This window comes from Rhinoderma darwinii, chromosome 1 (genome assembly GCF_050947455.1).
Source record: "Rhinoderma darwinii isolate aRhiDar2 chromosome 1, aRhiDar2.hap1, whole genome shotgun sequence".
Lineage (NCBI taxonomy): Eukaryota > Metazoa > Chordata > Amphibia > Anura > Rhinodermatidae > Rhinoderma > Rhinoderma darwinii.
Window position 1 is genome coordinate 78,271,610 of NC_134687.1, and position 21,572 is coordinate 78,293,181.

A 21,572-nucleotide genomic window follows, 5' to 3' on the forward strand; every position below is an offset into this window, starting at 1 on the left:
TCCCTCATGGGAAAACCCCTTTAACCTGTAATAAAACAATAATCATTTTAAAACAGCAGAGTTGCTGTTTTTTGGTCACCTTAGCGGCCCAAAAAAATGGAATTAGAAGTGATCAAAGGGATGCATGTACCTCGATAACCCTTCAGCTCATCACACAAATAAGCCGTCAAACCGCTCAATTGATGGAAAAATAGGAGAGTTAGGGTATGTTCACACGCCCTATTTACAGACGTAATTCAGGCGTTTTACGCCTCGAATTACGGCCGAAAAAACGGCTCCAAACCATCTGCCCATTGAATTCAACGGGTCTGACGGTGTTCTGTGCAGACGGGCTTTTTTTTTTTTTACACGCTGTCAAAAAACGGCACGTAAAAAGACGTCCACCTAAAAGAAATGCATGTCACTTCTTGGGACGTAATTGGAGCCGTTATTCGACTCCAGCTCCAATTACGTCCGTAAAAGACGCTGCGAAAATTGCGTGCACTTGTCAAAACGTCTGAAATTCAGGAGCTGTTTTCGCCTGAAAACAGCTCCATAATTGGCGTAAGGGTATGTTCACACGGCCTATTTTCGGGCCGTAAACGGCCGAAAAATCGGAAGCAGAACGCCTCCAAACATCTGTCCATTGATTTCAATGGAAAAAACGGCGTTCTGTTCCGACAGGACACTTCTTGGGACGTTCGCTGTAAAAAAAGCAGCGAAAATCGCGAGTGGCTCAAAAAACGTCTGAAAATCAGGAGCGGTTTTCCCTTGAAAACAGCTCTGTATTTTCAGACGTTTTTGAGTTTGCATGTAAACATACCTTTATGGTTTTTGGAACACAGGGAGGAAAACACGAAAATGAAAAAAAAAAGTTATCCCGCCACAAGGATAGATGAGAAGTGTTTAATCTATGCCAGAGAATGATGAATGGTGTGGCGGCGCGCATGCGTGACTTGGGTCAGTGGGGTCCTAGCGATCAAACATGTACCACCTATTCTGTGGAGAGGTTATAAGTTGTTGGGGTAGGACAACTTTTATAAGGAATTACTATTTAACCAATTGTCTTCTATGCATATCCTATAGTCAGGCGAGAACTTTACTGAATACACCCGCTCGTCACTTCCAGCAGGGACCGAGGAGATCCGCGGCACCAGGAAGAATACCCGAGAGGATGCAGCACACGGGGGGGACAGGGACTGGCAGTAATGCCGGGCCGAGGATAAGGCGCTGAAGTCCTGTATGACTACAGAGCACAGAAGACCACACGTCTGCACTGGCTGGAGATGAAGAGACCTCTGATGATGTCACGCCCATGTGATCAGTCACATGTGTGGGAGGAGTCAGTTACATATAGTTCTCTCCGGATCAGTCTGCAGCGCTGCGTCTTCTCCTCAGTGACTGGGTAAATGATACGTCGCCATGCGCGGCTTCTACTCGCCCTTCTGCTTTCCATAGTGGTCCGGGATTCAGCCTCTATCCTGAGCGCCCGGCCTCTTTACTTTATAAAACCCAAGTAGAGCTACAAGTCCCATTGTGCCCCGGCAGCTCTGACCATGCTACTCGTGCCCGCTCTGCTGTATGGCGCTGGCTGCATATGACTGCGGTTTATTAATTGCGTTTATTTTTGTATTTAGACAAACAACTCTATCAAGATGATGGAATCCATTGGAGGTGAGTGTGAGGGGAGCGGGGGGAACATGTGGTGCCCGGGCATCTCCTGTCATGTGGTGACCATGTGACTTCAGGATGTTGGCAAGTGGCCAGTAATGTGGTGCCCAGGGTGTTCTCCCTGTTAGGAACAGTCGGTATGCTGCAGTGTCTGCTCTGATCATTGATACATGTCAATGATCAGCCAGAGATAGATATATGTATGTGTGTGTGTGTGTATATATATATATATATGGACTGGGCATAAAGCTGTATGTACTTTGAGACCCGGTTATTCCCCTCGATGAGGCCATTTATGACATTGTTCAGATTCTGCACACATTGACTGTATAACCCATGTGAATGAGGCTCTGAGAACCCTCGTTTATAATCTGTAGTGGTTCTAGCTGAGACCATGTACTGGTTGTAGATCAGATCTTCAGCGGCTTTTTCTGGTTAGTTTTCTGTCTTTTGTTCTGCCTCATAGGAGCGGATCCGTTGTATGGAAACCAGCAGCACTTATTGACTGAATAGGTATTGACTGTCCGGTTTCTGTCATTCTTTGGATAAAATATCACGTTCTGCTACGCTAGTTTATCCAGAAAAAATGGCAGAATTTACGGGGGCCCCTTCGCTGCAGATGTGAACCAGGTCTCGTAGATCATTGATTACATGTACAATTTTTATCTTCTATCTTTTATGTAAACAGAGTTGAGACTTGGCAAGAAGCTGAATGAAGGTAAAACGAAAGAGGTGTATGAGCTCCTGGATCACCCGGGCTGTGTACTCATGCAGTCCAAGGACCAGATCACCGCTGGGAACGCAGCCAGGAAGGATCACATGGAGGGGAAAGCTTCAATCTCCAACAAGACCACCAGCTGTATCTTCAAACTGCTGCAAGAAGCCGGTAAGATCAAAGCTCTGCATGTAGAATACTTGTATCTATATAACGCTGTGCGCACGCTCTATCGTATCACCGCCTCGTCACATGCTCAGGATGTAGGTGTCTGTATACAGCTGTGCGCACGCTCTATCGTATCGCAGCCTCGTCACATGCTCAGGATGTAGGTGTCTATACATCTGTGCGCACGCTCTATCGTATCGCAGCCTCCGTCACATGCTCAGGATGTAGGTGTCTATATCCAGCTGTGCGCACGCTCTATCATATCGCAGCCTCGTCACATGCTCAGGGTGTAGGTTTCTATATACAGCTGTGCGCACGCTCTTTACCGCATCGCAGCCTCCGTCACATGCTCAGGATGTAGGTGTCTATATACAGCTGTGCGCACACTCTTTATCGTATCGCAGCCTCCGTCACATGCTCAGGATGTAGGTGTCTATATACAGCTGTGTGCACGCTCTTTACCGCATCGCAGCCTCCGTCACATGCTCAGGATGTAGGTGTCTATATACAGCTGTGTGCACGCTCTTTACCGCATCGCAGCCTCCGTCACATGCTCAGGATGTAGGTGTCTATATACAGCTGTGCGCACACTCTTTATCGTATCGCAGCCTCCGTCACATGCTCAGGATGTAGGTGTCTATATACAGCTGTGCGCACACTCTTTATCGTATCGCAGCCTCCGTCACATGCTCAGGATGTAGGTGCGCAACAATGTCCTCTTTATCTGAAACGGAATCTTTTTAGAACTGAGCTTGTGTTCCCACCATCTACTAACCTCCTAAACCTGATGTCTCCATCTCGGTGTGTGGCACTACCATAGCTCCTAGGCGGCACGCCCGCTGTCTTGTGGTTATGTTGGACTCCGATCCTTCCTTTAGTCCTTATATTCATGCTCCTGTCAATTTCACCTTTTAAAATCATCTCCAGAATCCGCCCTTTTCTTACTCTGGAAACCGACCAAAACTCTCATTGTCGCTCTTATTCACGCTCGTCTTGACCACTGTAACTCCTTACTAATCGGCCTTCCCCAGTCTAAACTCTGCTGCACCGGTCTTCAGGAGCGTGTGGCCACAGACAATCCGATTTATATCCAACATCCACAGTTCTAACCCGTTAGTGACCGCCAATACGCCTTTTCACGTCGGCCACTAATGGGCTTTATTCTGATGCATAAGCCTTTTTTACGGCGCTGCATCTGGATAAATAAACAGAACAGGGAGCCGTCAAATCTCCCTCCTCTCAGCTGCCAGAGGTAGCTGAGGGCTGGGGGCGTCCCTGCTCGAACGGGTGAGATCGATATTGGTATCGATCTCACCCGTTTAACCCCCCAGATGCGGCGCTCAATAGCGTGCACCACATCTGAGTGGTTTTGGCGAGAGGGAGGGAGGTCCCTCTCATCCCACCGACACCCGGCGATAAGATCGCCGAGTGTCTGTGTTTCTCCGATGGCAGCCGGGGGGCCTAATAAAGGCCCTCAGGTCTGCCCGTAGTAAACGCCTGCTAGATCATGCCGGAGGCTTGGCCTAGCAGATGCCTGTCCGTTTTAAATGGACAGGCAGTAATACACTGCAATGCAAATGTATTGCAGTGTATTATAAAAGCGATCGGCGCATAGTGAAGTCCCCTAGTGGGACTAGTAAAAAAGTTGAATAAAGTTAATTAAAAAAAAAAATATGAAAAACCCACTTTTCCCCTTACAAACTGCTTTACTATTAAAACAAAATAAAGTAAAAAAGTTACGCATATTTGGTATCGCCGCGTCCGTAACGATCTAGACTATAAAGCTATTCCATTATTTAACCCACACGGTGAACGCCGTAAAAAAAAAACTATGGAAAAATTGCTGTTTTCTGTGAATCCTGACTTTAAAAAAATTTGATAAAAAGTGATCAAAAAGTCGCATCTACTCCAAACTGGTACCAATAAAAACTACAAGTCTTCCCACAAAAAAAAGCCCTCATACAAGTGTATCGGCGGAACAATAAAAACGTTATGGCTCTTCAAATATGGAGACACAAAAACAAATCATTTTGAAAAAAAAGGGTTTTTACTGTGTAAATGTAGTAAAACATATAAAATCCATACAAATTTGGTATCGTTGCAATCGTAACAACCCGCTGAATAAAGTTATTGTGTTATTTATACCACATGGTAAACGGCGTAGGTTTATGACGCGAAAAAGAGTGGCGAAATTTCAGGTTTTTTTTTCTATTTCCCCCCCCCCCCCCAAAAGTTAATAAAAGTTACTCAATAAATTATATGTACCTCAAAATAATGCTATTAAAAAAATAAATAAATACAACTTGTCCCGCAAAAAACAAGACCTTATACATCTATGTCGACGCAAAAATAAAAGTTTGCGACTATGGAAAAACGTAAAAAATGGCTTGGTCATTAAGGTCTAAAATAGGCTGGTCATTAAGGGGTTAAGCATGCTGTTCTCCTCAGGTGCTTTGGGGCTATGGCATGGTGTTGTATCTTCTATGTGTTTGTGTGTGTGTTGCTTTTTGTTTGTTTTTTATAAACTTTTGCAACTAAAGAAAAGTGATCTGATGGGAGACTTTTTGCACTTTCTTTTTTTTTTCCTCAGGTATCAAGACGGCATTTGTGAAAAAATGCAACGTGACTGGCTTCATTGCCACCCACTGCGAGATGATTCCTATAGAGTGGGTGTGCAGGAGAATCGCCACAGGCTCCTTCCTTAAGAGAAATCCGGGGGTTAAAGAAGGATACAAATTTTATCCTCCCAAAGTGGAGATGTTCTTCAAGGTTTGTCTTTTAGGCTCTCTAAGTTGATTTGATTTTCTATCGGAATTAACCTTTTGCTTCCATTTCCTCTTCATACGATTGTGCCCATACAGGCAATCCCCTTGAATTCTCTATTGCTTCGGGGGAAGGTGGATCATGCAGCAGTAAATTGCAATATCTAAAACCAATTCCCATTTTTTAATTTTAATTTTAGGACGATGCCAATAATGATCCTCAGTGGTCTGAAGAGCAACTGATTGAGACGAAACTAAATTGTGCTGGACTTGTGATTGGTCAGGCAGAGGTGGACATCATGAATCATTCCACAGTGGCCGTCTTTGAGATTCTGGAAAAAGCATGGGCAACACAAGACTGCACCCTGGTGGACATGAAGGTAAGACACGTGAATGTGGCCTGTTTTCTTATGTCCTCACATGATCTTCTCTGTTTGGTTGTAGCCTTGTTTTAAAACTTTTCTCTTTGATTAGATCGAGTTTGGCGTGGATGTGACCAACAAAGAAATTGTCCTTGCTGATGTGATTGATAACGACTCGTGGCGTCTGTGGCCCTCAGGAGATAAGACCCAGCAGAAGGATAAGCAGGTATTTGTCCCTTTTCCAGCATTTACGCAAATAAATCGTCTTTGCATAACTTCTTCAAGATGGAAATCGTGCGGCCTTGTAGCAACCAGAGTGGACTTTAAATGGAATGTATATCCAAAAATGACACACTTTATTTAAATCAGGTATTTATTGCATACCAAAAAAATCAAAGAATATTTGGGGTGTTTTTTTTGTTTTTTTTTTTGTTTTACTTTTTTTTACTCCTTAGGCTATGTTCACACAGGGTATTTTGCAGGACGAATATCTGCCTCAAAATTCAGTTTGGAAGTTTGAGGCAGATATTCCTCTCCCTGCACGCCGATTTTCGCGACGTTTTTCGCCCGCGCCCATTGAGCGCCGCGGGCATAAAACAGCGCAAAATACGCTGTCCCTGCCTCCCATTGAAGTCAATGGGAGGTCAGAGGCGGAAACGCCCGAAGATAGGGCATGTCGCTTCTTTTTCCCGCGAGGCAGTTTTACTGCTCGCGGGAAAAAGACGGCGACGCCTCCCATTGAAATTAATGGGAGGCGTTTTCGGGCCGTTTTTGACGAGTTTTGCAACGCGGTTTCCGCGTCAAAAAACTCTGCAAAATACTCCGTGTGAACATAGCCTTACTGTTTGTGTGTTTTTTTTTTTTTTTCAATAAGACTATTTAAAAAAAAAAACTCTTGAATTAGGCCTGATTCACACGAGCGCTGCGCATCTTGGATGTGAAAAACTGCCATTTTTCACGTCCGAGGTGCATCCGTGCTCTGCGCTGCTGGACGCGATGTCCCGCATCCCCCATAGTTGAGTCTATGGAGTGATGCGTGAAAAGATAAGACATGTCCTATTTTCCCACGGACCCTTCACAAGGCACGTTGAAACAACGGCCGGGTGAACGGCCACATTGAATAACATAGGTCCGTGGGACGGCCGCTGTTTCAACGGCCATCTTACAGACGTTTAACACGTTCGTGTGAATCAGGCCTTAGGGTGTATAAAAAGGCTGCCTAGATGGGGACAGAATGACCAAAATTCCTAATAACGGTTGGATGCGTCAATGACTTTCTATTAAGCTGGCCATACTCCTGAGATAGCGGTCTACTGGCAACTAGTCCTCCCGAATCCCGCATACACATGCACGCTTGACCAAGCGTACATGTATTCTCAGGGAGAAAACTGCTGCCAGCGGCTTATCTAATTGCAAACAATAGGATGGCGCATGTTGAAATTCAAAATGCCCTGACCCTTCTCTCCGTGCCGCCGGAGGGAGAGTCGGGACCCCAACATACGTCTGTGCATGGCCAGCCTTCTACTGCTGAAGGCTATCAACATTCTAGACACAGCGCCTAATCTGTGTGGATCTCCCTTGTCACTGGATGAGGGGGCTTGTAATGACGTTTCTATGTCTATTGACTACCATAAAATGCACACACCTGCTGTACTGTCTATACAGGAAGGAAATGTGTGTGTCTCCAATAGATCCACCTCCAGCAAAGATTTGAAAGAATATAATGTAATTAGTGAAACTTAAAAGAAATACATGAGATCCCTTTAAGAATTCTTCCGCATGCCCTTATGATCGGATAAGGATTTGCATCCGTGCCAAAAATGTATAAAACCTAAATGTGCAAATTCCCAAATTTCCCCTCTCCCTCTTACTGTTTTGCTGTGTACGTTTCACCGTAGTTCTCCAGTTATTGATCTGGATGAGCAGCGCTGTAAGGTGCCACATTGAATGTCATATTTGTATGCGAACAAGACAGAAAACTTTGGTACAGTATTTTGTAAAGAAAACTTCAAAGTTAGTCCGTTTATCACTTGTTATCTCTAGACTTACCGGGATCTGAAGGAGATTACTCCGGAAGCCATGCAGATGGTGAAAAGGAACTTTGAATGGGTGGCAGACAGAGTGGCGGTAACACCAAATCTTTGGATTGTTGATGTGTTGTGTATTGGTTTTATGTAGAACTAGTACTTTGTGTGTTATCTGTAGCCGTGTGACTCGTTCTGGAGTGGGAAGCCGCAGAACTTCTTGATGAAATGACGAGCTTGTAGGGTAGTTTCCTTTCATAAAAAAATGATACTAAATGTCATTTGCCATTTACAGTCATTTGTCAGTTATTTTATTAATGATTTGTAGTATTCTATGCATTGTTTATACCACATAGGGTACTCAATCTTTCCTAAAGCCTCGCCCAAAAACTTTAAAGGGAATGTGTCACTAGAAATTTTTTTATTTATTTTTATTCAGTTAAACAGTATATAAATGATTACAGATTGTGTTACATTTTTTTTTTTTTTTCACAAGTCAGGCAAGATTCAAATTTATAACATTTCCATGTGCTGGTCACTAGAGGGAGCAATTCCCAAAATTGCAGCATTGGCATGTGGTAAAGCAACCTCATTGCTTTATGCTGCAAATTTGGGGTAGACACACTCGCTCTAGCGTCCTCACACAATCCCCCCTCCTTTATCCTGGCTAGTGCCAGGAGAAAGGAGGGGGTTGAATGTTCAAACCTTCTACACTGTGTGCTGACCTTTTCTGAGCGAATGCACAGTGTAGGAGGATTAGATACAGTGGTAATCACATACACAAACATGACTTACCTGCTGCCTCCGCTCCTAATCCTTGAGTCTGCGCTGCCTTCAACATATGGCCGGAAGCCGCAACCGGAAGTCGTCATCTTGCTGTCTTGCCGCGGCTTCCGGTCCACATGAAAATGGCGCCGGATGTCGCTCTACCAAAGACCTTCCTTTTGGTCTGTGTGGGAGCGGCGCATGCGCCGTTCCCACATAGACAGCGTACGCTATAGTGAATGGAACAGCTCGCATTCTCTATGGGGATGTATGTGTCGTTAATCGACACATACAGAGATGGAGAAAAAATGGCAGCCCCCATAGAGAAGTAAAAGAGAAAAAAAAGTACAACACAAATAATATTTTTTTAATGACATACTAAAAGCAATGTTGTATATATAAAAAAAATAAAAATTTGTGACACCTTCCCTTTAACAATGGGTCTGTTCCTTACCCCACGATCAGAGCAATTGCATTCTAATTGTTGGAAAACAGAAATGGATTGCTGCTTGTTCGGGTAATGTTGCCGCCTTAATTTTATTTCCTCAGCTCCTACTGTCTAGTGAAAGCCAAGGAAGGGTTGTTGTGTTGATGGGGTCAATATCTGACCTAGGGCACTGTGAAAAGATTAAGAAGTCCTGTGCAAACTATGGCATTTCATGTGAACTGAGGGTGACCTCTGCTCACAAAGGACCTGATGAAACCCTGAGAATAAAGGCCGAGTATGAAGGTAAGATCGAGAGGGACCCGCACCAACTCTTCACAGAATGTTTCATAGGAAGAGTTTCTTTGCGGTTGTACCTGACCTTTAGAAATTTTATACATTGCTGTATAGTCCAATAACTTGTCTGAGGATGACACGAAGTATTGGACGTGGACTTGAAGTTCACTCCTTGTTTACAGTGAGGTGCAGGACCGAGTTGCACCACTTCAGCGAAAGTGCATATGTGATTGCTAGAACGCGGCACCCATAGCTGACTACAAGCCTATTGTGTACCTGTTCCTCCAATCTTATGCATCGCATGCTGTATTATGGAGGTAGTTTACCATAAGAGTATTACTTCTAGGATAGAATATGGTGTTGGCACCATTTGTACTACAGACCCTTAAGTCTTCATGGCCAAGTGGTCATTTTTCCTTTTATAATCAACCTATTCAGTCTTTCTGCTAACTTTTAGGGTTATGACTGCATTAGCAACTTGTAGCCTTTAAAACGGCAATATGTTGACTGTTGCCCTACTAGCAAGTGTTACAGTGGCTTTGTCCCACGAGACTGCCCCTGTCTGTATGAGCATAGAGGGCACATAGACATTACTGAGTGGGTCCCCCGCTCGGGACCCCCCCCCCCTCGGAGCTAGAATGGAGAGCTTCTCTAAGATTGGCTCTCCTTCTGGAGGGCTGCATCCGTCCTTGTATTACATAGATGGCCATTCTTCTCAACAGCCACCATATAATACTTCATCTTCCCTGCAGCGGATGTGATTGGCTGGCTGCGGCTACCCCTGGCAAACTAGTTTGTTTGCTGAGAGCAGGGCTCTGAAAGGGGTTGTCTCTGATTAGACAACGTCCTTTTTTAATAGTGTTACTGGTCCACTGACCAATCTTGTATTTATCTTAGGAGATGGCATTGCCACAGTTTTTGTTGCTGTTGCTGGTAGAAGCAATGGCTTGGGTCCTGTCCTCTCTGGAAACACTGCTTATCCGGTCATCAACTGTCCACCACTTACTGCCGATTGGGGAGCACAAGATGTCTGGTCTTCTCTGCGAATGCCCAGTGGTAAGAGAATCGTCTGGCAAATGTCTTTTTGGTATAATTACATGTGTCTGTGTCCGACAAAGGAGTATTGCTGCCTTCCTTTTGTGTCTCGCGCAGGTCTTGGATGTTCCACGGTTTTGTCACCAGAAGCAGCGGCTCAGTTTGCGGCGCAGATATTTGGGTTGAACAATCACCTGGTTTGGTCCAAGCTCCGCTCTTGCACTTTAAATACCTGGATATCTCTCAAGCAGGCAGATGCGAAGCTAAGACAGTGTACCATGTAACCCCGCTCATCAAACGTTCATATCTCATGACAATAAAACTGTTTCCTTTTCTAGATCTCTGCATCATGGATGTTCTTTTTCCTCGGTCACATTAATATGTTCCCTAATGAAGGTAAAATATTGGTAAATAAAGTTGAATGTTACAATGCTTGGGTTTTCTGATGGTGATGGCCTAACCCTGTGTCTTCAATCATGTCGAAATGACTTGTGCCATTCCACATGCAGTTGGCTTGTCCCATGGTCTAGAGGAAAAAGATGTGTGTTCTATTCACACTGCAGATCACCAATTCATTTAAGTCTAGGGGGTGGGTGTATGGAAGATTTAACCCCATCAGATAAAAGTAGGGAAGCAATCTGCTGGCGGCAGCAGGTGCTGCTGTGGTGCTCTTACCTTGGGCAACTTAGCCTACTGTTTCTGGGATGCCGGCCACAGAATTAGCTGTTCCTTCTCATTACATCTGCCAATTGGAGGAAGAGGAATACCTCTGGGTAGGGGTATGCAGTGCCTAGATGTCCAGGGGGCTCCTTCCGTGCATGTTTTAGCTGACTGATTAGTTTTGGCAGTGCGGTGTGGCATAGGCCGGGCAGTACCTGTGAGATGCCTGCTAAATTGCAGATGGGCCCTTTTGGGATAATGTATGCCCTAGCACTGCTGTTTTATGAAATCTGGTGCCAGATTGAAGGCAGAAGTTACCCTCAGATCGAAGGTCGTTTTAGGTAAGGTATTTAAAGTTCACTATTCCAGACAGGAAAATTGAAAGTATCCTTTGGTGCTAGGCCTGTAAATAGACCTTCTAGAGGGAATATGCAGAAGCTTATCGTCAAATCACTTCTGACTTCATATTTTCTTGAGTGCGTTAATTTTCCTTCTCTCTGCTTAATGATTTGAGTGATCAGGATGGTTCATATAAGACCAAATCGATACACAATTAGTATTGTAATAAATGTGTTATTTGTGGTACCAACGTTTTAGATAAAGACAAGACTAAGAAGTACTTGATAATGTGGTCTGCAAGGAATCCTCTTCTAGAGATAAAATGAAAAGCTGGATGTGGCAGGAGATAAAATCGCACATGTCGGAATTTACAGTCTCTTTTGGGTCCGTCTACATCCTAACATAAGGAAAGAGATTGCCTCTTATTAGGATGATGACTTGCCTCAGGCCTCATATGTTCGAGACTGATAAGGCCTCATGCCCACTTCAGTTTTTTCATCAGGGCGCTATCCATTGTTTTAACTGATAGCACCCTCACACATTCCTTCCAGTGGGGCCATGCACACTTTCGTTTTTGTTTTTAACATTCCTTTATATTTCTTTGTTTTTTGTAACTTCACATAAATCAGACAAAACAGTTCAGATATTAAAATATATGAAAATACAAAGCGGATACAAGTATTTAAACATTACTGTAGCTGCAGAGCCTTAATGTAGTACGATATAGATAAAACTTCTATATACAAAAGTCACATATAAGAAGCTACCGGTATATACCCAACAGCATTATCAAAAAGGAGGGTAAGGGAAGGGTATGGATTCATAAAAGGAAGAGGGGGAGAGAGGATGTGAGAGGGTCTACTTCTACCGATTTGGGCTAGATGTCAGACATAAAAGAGAAGGAATACAGTATCTCACAAGGTAAAGTAAGGGAGTTAATCCCTGTGTGGTAGATGTTTGTTGGGTCAGAGTCTGGAAACCAATCCAAGGCTTTGAAATTTTAATACAGGTATCATGCCTTCTATCAGCCCAGCTGGGCAATTCTTCAAATCGACAGATTTGTAAAGGGGGTGGTTGAGTCTGCAACCAATAAAGCGGGATCAGAGTTTTCGCTGCAGCAATGAAGTGTGTGGTTAAGTTAAGTTTTGATGGCTTATACATAAGAGAGAGGTTTAGAGAAAGCAATCATGTCAAATGATCAAACCAGATCAGTATCAGTGATCTGACTGATCATTCCTTCAACCTGGTCCCAAAAGGGGGTTATAACGGGACAGGACCACCATATGTGTGTGTATATGTTCCAATATCCGCTTTGCATCTCCAACAATCTGCTGATTCTGCCATATTATGCATATGCAAGAACTCAGGTGTTCTATACCATCTGGATAAGAGCTTATATTGGCTTTCTTGAAGGCGTATACAATTCGAGAAACCATGTGAATTCCTAAGAATGAAAGTAGAGTCCGAGAAAGGGATACCTGTCTCCTTTTCACACTATAAAATAAAGTTAGGCTTAATAGATGAGGATCTACTCACCAGTACATTATACAAATATGAAATGTTTCTAGTATTGAGAGTCTGAGCTAACTATCTTTTCCATATCATTTACGTCTCTAAGTGGGGAATGAAGGTTTACATATTACTAGCACAATTTCCTGAAGTGAAATGTAAGGTGTAATCCTGGCAAAAGTGTGTTGAAATGATGTTCATCTGGCACTGTATGGTTACCTAAGATATCCTGGACAGAATATCTATTAACCCCTTAGCGCACCAGGACGCACCGGTACGTCCTGCATTGAAGTGCTTTAAGGCACCGGGACGAACCGGTGCGTCCTGGCTAAACTCTCACCCTGTCAAAGGACAAGGTCACAGAACTGTGCCGTCAACTGTTTATGACAGTTGACCGGCACAGTAAGACGGCAGGAGACCATTCACAGCGGTCTCCTGCCGGCGATCGCTGTGATTGGTCCGTCAAAGCAGACTGACCAATCACAGCTCCATGACGTGTGTATGTGATGGCGCTGGCTCAGAAGCTGAGCCAGCGCTATCACCGCCGGGAATCAGCTGTCCGACGCCCCTCTGCAACGGCCAGGACCGGAGCTAGGCGCCGATCCGGTCGATTAACCCCTTCGATGCATCGATCAACGTGATCGATGCATCGAAGTGTCTTGTAGCCTGTCGGCCCATTAGCCCATTAACCCCTTAGATCGTACCCTATGGTTGCTAATGACAACCATCGGCACCCGCGGGTGTTCTGATGGTTGCTATGGCAACCATAGCCTAACAATCGCTTCCTAGTACGGAAGCCTATTAGGCCCCGCCGGGAGGCGAAGCCTAATAGGCTTGCTGTCAGTGAATAGCTGACAGCACTAGTACACTGCACTATGTAGGTAGTGCAGTGTATTAGAATAGCGATCAGGGCTTCATGCCTTCAAGTTCCCTAGTGGGACACAAAAAAAGGTAAAACAAGTTCATAAAAATGTTGTAAAAAAAAAATAAGTCCTGTTAAAAAACACTATAACAGCCTTTTTTCCTATAATAAGTCTTTTATTATAGGAAAAAACATAAAAAAAAGTACACATGTGGTATCCCCGCATCCTTAACGACAAACTATAAAAATACCACGCTATTTTACCCGTACGGTGAACACCGTAAAAAATTTTAATAAAAAACTATTCCAGAATCGCTGTTTGTTAGTCGCTACCCCTCGCAAAACAGAATAAAAAAAGGGATCTAAAAGTTGCATGTACCCCAAAATTATACCATTAAAAAAATGCAGCTCGTCCCGCAAGAAACAAGCTCTCCCACCGCTATTTTGACGGAAAAATAAAAGTTATGGCTCTCAGAATATGGTGACACCAAAAATAAATTATTTGAAACCAAAGTGATTTTATCGTGCAAACGCTTCAAAGCATAAGAAAAACTATATACATCTGGTATCATCGTAATCGTACCGACCCGCAGAATAACGTAAAATTGTCATTCATAGCGCATGGCGAACGCCGTAAAAAAATAAATTATAAAAAAAAACATCAGAATTGCAGGTTTTTGGTCACCTTGCTTGCCAAAAAAATTAAATCGCATGTACCCCAAAATGGTACCAATGAAATCTACAGATTGTCCCGCAACAAATAAGCCCTCACGCAGCTCCGGTGGAGAAAAAATAAAGATGTTTTGGCTCCCAGAATATGGCAATGCAAAGTGTCCAAAAGCGGATAAGATCGGGTGCCATTTATCAGTGTGACACCGGCCACATATCTGTGGATAATTATTTATTTACCCCATTATTATACTCTCTTATTATACCCCTGATGTATTCCGCACAGCTTACATATTCCCCCACATTATAACTGAAATACCAGCAAAACCCCAAACAAAACAACTAGCAATCAAAATCCACGCTCCAAAAGCCAAATGGCGCGTCCTGCACCGTGCCCAAGCAGCAGTGTACATCCACATATATGGCATCGCCATACCCGGGAGAACCCGCTTAACAGTTTGAGGTATTTCTCTTCAGTGGCACGAACTAGGCACAAAATATTGTGCACTAAAATGGCACATACCTGTGAAAATTAGCAATTTTCACTTTGCACCATCCACTGAGCATTCATTTCTAATAGAAAAAAAAAACCTGTGTGGTCAAAATGCCTTGAGGGGTGCAGTTTCCAAAATGGGGGTCACTACTTGGGGGTTTGCTTTACTATTTGAACTCAGAGCCCTGCCGTTGTGGGCTAATGCTGCGAAAATCACCAAAATAGGTCTCAAATGCGCCTTTCATTCCTAAGCCCTGTCATATGTCCAGGCAAATTATAAATGCCTTGAGGGGTGTAGTTTACAAAATGGGGTCACTTCTCATTGTTTTACACTCTACTCTGGTACCTAAGAACGCTCTGCAAATGCGACATGGCGCCCCTACACCAGTCCAGCAAAATCTGTGCTCTAAAGCCACATGGCACTCCTTCCATTTTGAGCTCTGCCATGTGCCCAAACAGCAGTTTAGGGCCACACATGGGGTATTGCCGTACTCGGCAGAAATTGGGTAACACATTATGTGTTGTTTTTTCTCCTATTACCCCTTGTGGGAAAAAAAATTGGGTGCAAAACGACATATTTTTGGGGAAAAATTATTTTTTTCATTTTCACTGCCTCATTCTAATACAATCTATGAAACACCTGTGGGATCAAAATGCTCACTACACCCCTAGATGATTACCTCGAGGGGTAAAGTTTCCAAAATTGAGTCACTTCTCAGGGGTTTCTACTGTACGGGTACCTCAGGGGCTCTGCAAATGCGACATGGCGCCCAAAAAACAATCAACCAAAATCTACATACCAAGTAGCACTCCTGCCATTCTGAGCCCTGCGGTGTGTCCAAGCAGCAGTTTATAACCACATATGGGGTATTGCCGTACTCGGGAGAAATTGCTTTACAATTGTTGGGGCGCTTTTTCTCCTTTTATTCCTTGTAAAAATTAAAACATCGTATGTTTTTTCAGAAAAAAAGTAGATTTTCATTTTCACAGACATGTTCCAATAAATTTAGCAAAAAACTTGTGGGCTAAAAATGCTAACTATACCTCTTGAAAAATTCCTTGAGGGGTGTAGTTTCCAAAATGGGGTCACTTTTGGGGGGTTTCCACTGTTTTGGCACACAAGACCTCTTCAAACCAAAAATGAAAACAATTCAACATTTTAGTGGAAAGAATGTAGATTTTCATTTTCACTGCATAATCCCAATAATTCAACAAAAAATCTGTGGGGTCAATATGCTCACCTATACCGCTAGATAAATTCCACGAGGGGTATAGTTTCCCAAATGGGGTCATTTTTGCCGGATTTGCACTATTTTGCCCCCTCAGTGGCTTTGCAAATGTCACATGGGGCCGCAAACCATTCCAGCAAAACTTGAGCTCCAAATGGCGCTCCGTCCTTTCTAACTTCCGCCATGTGTCCAAACAGCAGTTTATTACCACATATGGGGTATTGCTGTGCTCAGAAGAGTTTGCTTTACAAATATTGGGGTGTTTTTTCTCCTTTTATCTGTTGTACAAATGAAAAAATCTGAGCTAAAACTACATTTTATTAGAAAAACTTTTAATTTTCAATTTCACTGCATAATTCCCATAAATTCAGCAAAACTCGTGTAGGGTCAAAATGCACACTATACCCCTAGAAAAATTCCTTGAGGGGTGTAGTTTCCAAAATGGGGTCACTTTTGGGGAGTGTCCACTGTTATGGTCCCTCCAGGGCTTTGCAAACACGACATGGCACCGAAAACCATTCCAGCAAAATCTGCGCTCCAAAATCCAAATGGCCCTCGTTCCCTTCTGAGCCCTGCCATGGGTCCAAACAGCAGTTTATTACCACATATGGGGTATTGCCGTAATCGGGAGACATTGCTTTACAAATGTTGGGGTGCTTTTTCTCCTTTTATTCCTTGTAAAATCTAAAACATCGTATGTTTTTTCAGAAAAAAAGTAGATTTTCATTTTCACAGACCAGTTCCAATAAATTTAGCAAAATACCTGTGGGCTAAAAATGCTAACTATACCTCTTGAAAAATTCCTTGAGGGGTGAAGTTTCCAAAATGGGGTCACTTTTGGGGGGTTTCCACTGTTTTGGCACACGACCTCTTCAAACGTGACATGGTGCCTAAAATATATTCTAATAAAATAGAGGCCCCAAAATCCACAAGGTGCTCCTTTGCTTCTGAGGCCGGTATTTCAGTCCATTACAGCACTAGGGCCACATGTGGGATATTTCTAAAAATTGCAGAATCTGGGCAATAAATATTGAGTTGCATTTCTCTGGTAAAACCTTCGGTGTTACAGAAAAAAACTGTATTACAAATGAATTTCGTAAAAAAAAAATTTAAATTTGTACATTTCACCTCTACTTTGCTTTGTTTCCTGTGAAATGCCTAAAGGGTTAAAATAATTTCTGAATGTGGTTCTGAATACTTTGAGGGGTGCAGTTTTTAAAATGGGGTGTTTTATAGGGGGTTTCTAATATATAAGGCCCTCAAAGCCACTTCAGAACTGAACTGGTCCCTGAAAAAATAGCCTTTTGAAATTTTCTTGAAATTGCAGCTAAAGTTCTAAGCCTTGTGAGGTCATAGAAAAATAAAAGCACGTTCAAAAAACGATGCAAACATAAAGTAGACATATGGGAAATGTTAACTAGTAAATATTTTGTGCGGTATTACGATCTGTTTTACAAGCAGATACATTACAATTTAGAAAAATGCAGATTTTTGCAAATTTTCTCTAAATTTTGGTGTTTTTAACAAATAAATATTGAATTTAACGACGAAATTTTTTCAGTATCATAAAGTACAACATGTCACAAGTAAACAATCTCAGAATCGCTTGGATAGGCAAAAGCATTCTGGAGTTATTACCACATAAAGTGACACATGTCAGATTTGCAAAAATCGGCTGTGTCCACAAGGCCAAAGTAGGCTGTGTCCTTAAGGGGTTAAAGGGAAGGTGTCATGAATTTTTTTTAATATAATATTGCTTTTAGTATGGCATTAAAATAAATTATATTTATTTGTGTTTTACTTTTTTCTTTCTTTTACTTCTCTATGGGGGCTGCCATTTTTTTTTTTTCATCTCTGTATGTGTCGATTAACGACACATACAGAGATGGAATACGGCACATACATCCCCATAGAGAATGCGAACGGGAGCCGTTCCATTCACTATAGCGTACGCCGTCTGTGTGGGAACAGCGCATGTGCCTCTCCCACACGGACCAAAAGGAAGGTCTTTGGTCGAGCGACATCCGGCGCCATTTTCATGTGGACTGGAAGCTGCGGCTGGACAGTAAGATGACGACTTCTGCTCGCGGCTTCCGGCCATATGTTCAAGGCAGTGCAGACGCAAGGACTAGGAGCGGAGGCGGCGGCAGGAGCAGGTAAGTTATGTTTGTGTATGTGATGTGTGTGTATGTTAGTGTTATACTGTCTGATTACCACTGTATCTAATCCTCCTACACTGCATTCGCTCAGAAAATGGCGGAACAGTGTAGGAGGTTTGAACATTCAACCCCCCTCCTTTCTCCTGGCACTAGCCAGGATAAAGGTGGGGGGATTGTGTGAGGACACTAGAGCGAGTGTGTCTACTCCAAATTTGCAGCATAAAGCAATAAGGTTGCTTTACCACATTGCCAATCTTGCAATTTTGGGAATTGCTCCCTCTAGTGACCAGCACATGGAAATGTTATAAATTAGAATCTAATTTATAACAATGTGTAATCATTTATATACTAACTGTTTAACTAAAAAAGGGAATGTGTCGCTAGAATTTTTTTTTTTTTTTAAGTGCTTCCCACATGTCAGGATACGCTATAATATATATGTTCAAGAGGTCAGGTTTATATAAGCCCCATCGGTAAACAAGGAGAAGGTGATGGCATGCGGGAGGGATGTAGGGAGTGCCAAACCTCACATTCCCTTGGTCAGGGGGTCAAAAGAGGGTTTTCTAAACATCTTTGGAACAGGTCTCCATAAATTCTTGTAAAATGATGCCTCCCACATTGACTTTATAAGCAAGAGTGATGGTTTGGTCTCTGGAAGGCTTAACCAGGTCCATCCATCTATTGAGCTGGATAGCTTTATAGTATAACTGCATGTCTGGCAGACCAACACTAGAGATGAGCGAACCGGGACAACCGAACCCGGTTTCGGTCCGAACATCGTGAAAAGTTCGGCGCACAGCGAATCCGAACTTCACCAGGTTCGGCCGAACCCGGCTACATTTTGGCGCCTACCACATGTTAGATGTAAAATGGAGGATTTCACAATATCACCTGACATCAGGCTACCCCATAATGCCTTGCAAACAACTCTCCCAGCCAATCGGGAGGCAGCATAGGGGCGGGCTCAAGCCTGCAATAAAAGTCTATGCACGGTGCTCAGCGGCTATTTTACAGACAGGAGCTGTAGGGATAGCATCTCTGTGCAGTAAGGGAAAGCTTTAGGAATCTAAAAGCCAGGAATCCAGCAATCGAAGGGGCTCATCCACTACTCACTACTCAGCCAGTGTGTGAATACGCTTTTATAAGGGGCTCATCCCCGTTGCAACCAACTTGCAATACAGGCAGCCTTTGTAGTACTACAACGCCCAGCATTCCCTAAGTGCACCACGGTGTGCCTGATAGAAATTCTCATTCATTGCCATTTGCCAAGCCAGTGTGTGAATATGCTTTTAGAAGGGGCTCATCCCCGGCCGTTAACATAACGAAACAACAATCCAACTTGCAATACAGGCAGCCCAGTAGTACTACAACGCCCAGCATTCCCTGAGTGCACCGCGGCGTGCCCGATAGAAATTCTCATTCATTGCCATTTGCCAAGCCAGTGTGAATACGCTTTTAGAAGGGGCTCATCCCCTGGGTTTTGATTCAACTTGCTGCACTCCAGCAGTGAAATGTCTGGTAAAAAAAGGTTGTGAAAGGACGGGGTAGAGGAAGAAACACCCAGGCCGTGTCCTCTTCCAGTCCAAATGTTGGATCTGTTGGTGCCAGACCCAGTACCAGCATTTGTGGCACAAGACATGTTCCCAGTTCCACTAGTAGCAGCAGCCATGTGCCTGCTGGTAGTAGTAGCAGTATCAGCAAGCCAGACTTGTCCATCTCCTCCGGTGGGCGGATTACTTTAGACAATACGGCCATTGTGGACTGGTTGGCTGGCTCGCGGTCATCTCAGCAGGAAGACTCTGACGATCTGGCTTCAAGCCAGGTTTCGTTGGATTCCAGATCCTCTACAGTTCCTTGGCACAGTAGTAATATAGGTATTTCTAGCGTTTCCATTCCATCATCTATGTCTTCACTCCCCCTTCCTAGCGGGAAGCCATCTTTCCTGAGAGTCCTAAGAGACATCTCCTCGGGTGCAAAGGAAGATACTGAACAACATAGTGATGATGATGTAAAGGATCTGCCAGACACAACTTCTGTGTCGACGCCCATAGGTAATCAGTCTGCACCTGCTTCTATGTCTGTGAGACTGACTCCATCTTCCACCACCCAGGATGGCAGGCTTAGGAGTGGGAGAGCCTATCACAGCCTGGCCAGACGGAGCTAGCTCCCGCCCTCTGTCTATTTATACCTGCCTTTCCTGTTCCTCCTTTGCCTCTGTTGGTTTCCTGGCCCTGCTGCAGCTTCTTGAACTACTGATCCTCTGCTTGTGATTGACCTTGGCTTTTCTGACCACTCTTCTGCTCTGCATTTTTGTACCTCGCTCATCTCCTGGTTTGACTCGGCTCGTTCACCTCGCTTGTTGCTCACGGTGTTCCCGTGGGCAACTTCCCCATTTCCCTGGCTTCTTTGTACCCTTGTCTGTTTGTCTGTCGTGCACCTATTGAGTGTAGGGACCGTCGCCCAGTTGTACCCCGTCACCTAGGGTGGGTCGTTGCAAGTAGGCAGGGACTGAGTGGCGGGTAGATTAGGGCTCACTTGTCTGTTTCCCTACCCTGACATTACAGATGATTTGTTTTCCACGAGTCAGCCAACGGAGTGTGTTGCGGCGGTGGTGGAGGTGGAAGCGGTGTCCGAGACGCATATCTGTGGTAGTGGGGGTGTTGGTGGTGGTAGCCGTGGTGGCAGACGCAGTAATGAGGGGGGGCATGGAGCCCGCCATGATGTCACATCACATTAACAACACAGTGACAGAAGTGGCGGGGATGATGAGGAGGGCTATGATGATGATGTTTTAGACAGGACGTGGGAACCAGGTGACGAGGGCGTCAGAGGAGGAGGGTAATAGTGGCGGCACTGGCAGTGATAAACAGCCAAGCCGAGGTAGGGGCAGAAGTCAATCTGCAAAACGTTGCAGCGGTAGGGTCAGCTCAGGAGCCGGTGACGGCGACACTGATGCTGGTGTAGGCTCCCAAAAAAAGCCTGCCAGACAAGGGGCAAGCTCGGGTGGTGGACGTGGTACTACCTCTTTACGGTACTCTGCCGTGTGGCAATTTTTCTATACCTTCGTGGAGGACGAAAACATGGCACAGTGCCGTATCTGCAAACAGAAAGTAAGGCGTGGGAAGGGCAGCAATGTAGGAACTACCGCTCTACGTAAACACATGGAGCGGCATCACAAGGCCATGTGGGACAATCGACATGCCCCACCATCATCATGTACATCTAATGAAGACCCCTCTGCCACTGCTGCTGCTCCGAGTCCCTGTCATCTAAGTAGTAGCCAGGCCTTATCCACCATGTCGTTGTCATCATCATCATCACTGTCATCTAGTGCTCCTACGTCCCGTCAGTTATCCATTACGGAATCGTTGTCCAATAAGCAACAATATATACCCAGTCATCCACTTGTCGTGTGGCTTAATTCACACCTGGCTAAGTTGTTGGTGGTGC

The 21,572-nt window shown here is 44.2% G+C and overlaps 1 protein-coding gene across 1 annotated transcript; it reads left to right on the forward strand.

Annotated features, from left to right (window-relative positions):
* Positions 1–1,311: 1,311 nt before the first annotated feature.
* On the forward strand, positions 1,312–10,541 carry LOC142751017 (multifunctional protein ADE2-like). Its single transcript, XM_075859995.1, has 10 exons — positions 1,312–1,384; positions 1,617–1,653; positions 2,339–2,536; positions 5,124–5,302; positions 5,496–5,675; positions 5,770–5,883; positions 7,701–7,784; positions 8,996–9,176; positions 10,065–10,223; positions 10,320–10,541. Exons 2-10 carry the CDS (start codon positions 1,635–1,637, stop codon positions 10,484–10,486), a joined length of 1,281 nt encoding a protein of 426 aa, XP_075716110.1. The 5' UTR covers positions 1,312–1,384; positions 1,617–1,634; the 3' UTR covers positions 10,487–10,541.
* The last annotated feature ends 11,031 nt before the right edge of the window (positions 10,542–21,572 follow it).

Bases quoted from the DNA above. Each gene is read 5' to 3' on its own strand.
- LOC142751017 (XM_075859995.1), top strand. The intron at 5,676-5,769 runs GTAAGACACGTG...CTCTTTGATTAG, and splicing joins GCACCCTGGTGGACATGAAG to ATCGAGTTTGGCGTGGATGT. The intron at 10,224-10,319 runs GTAAGAGAATCG...TGTCTCGCGCAG, and splicing joins TTCTCTGCGAATGCCCAGTG to GTCTTGGATGTTCCACGGTT.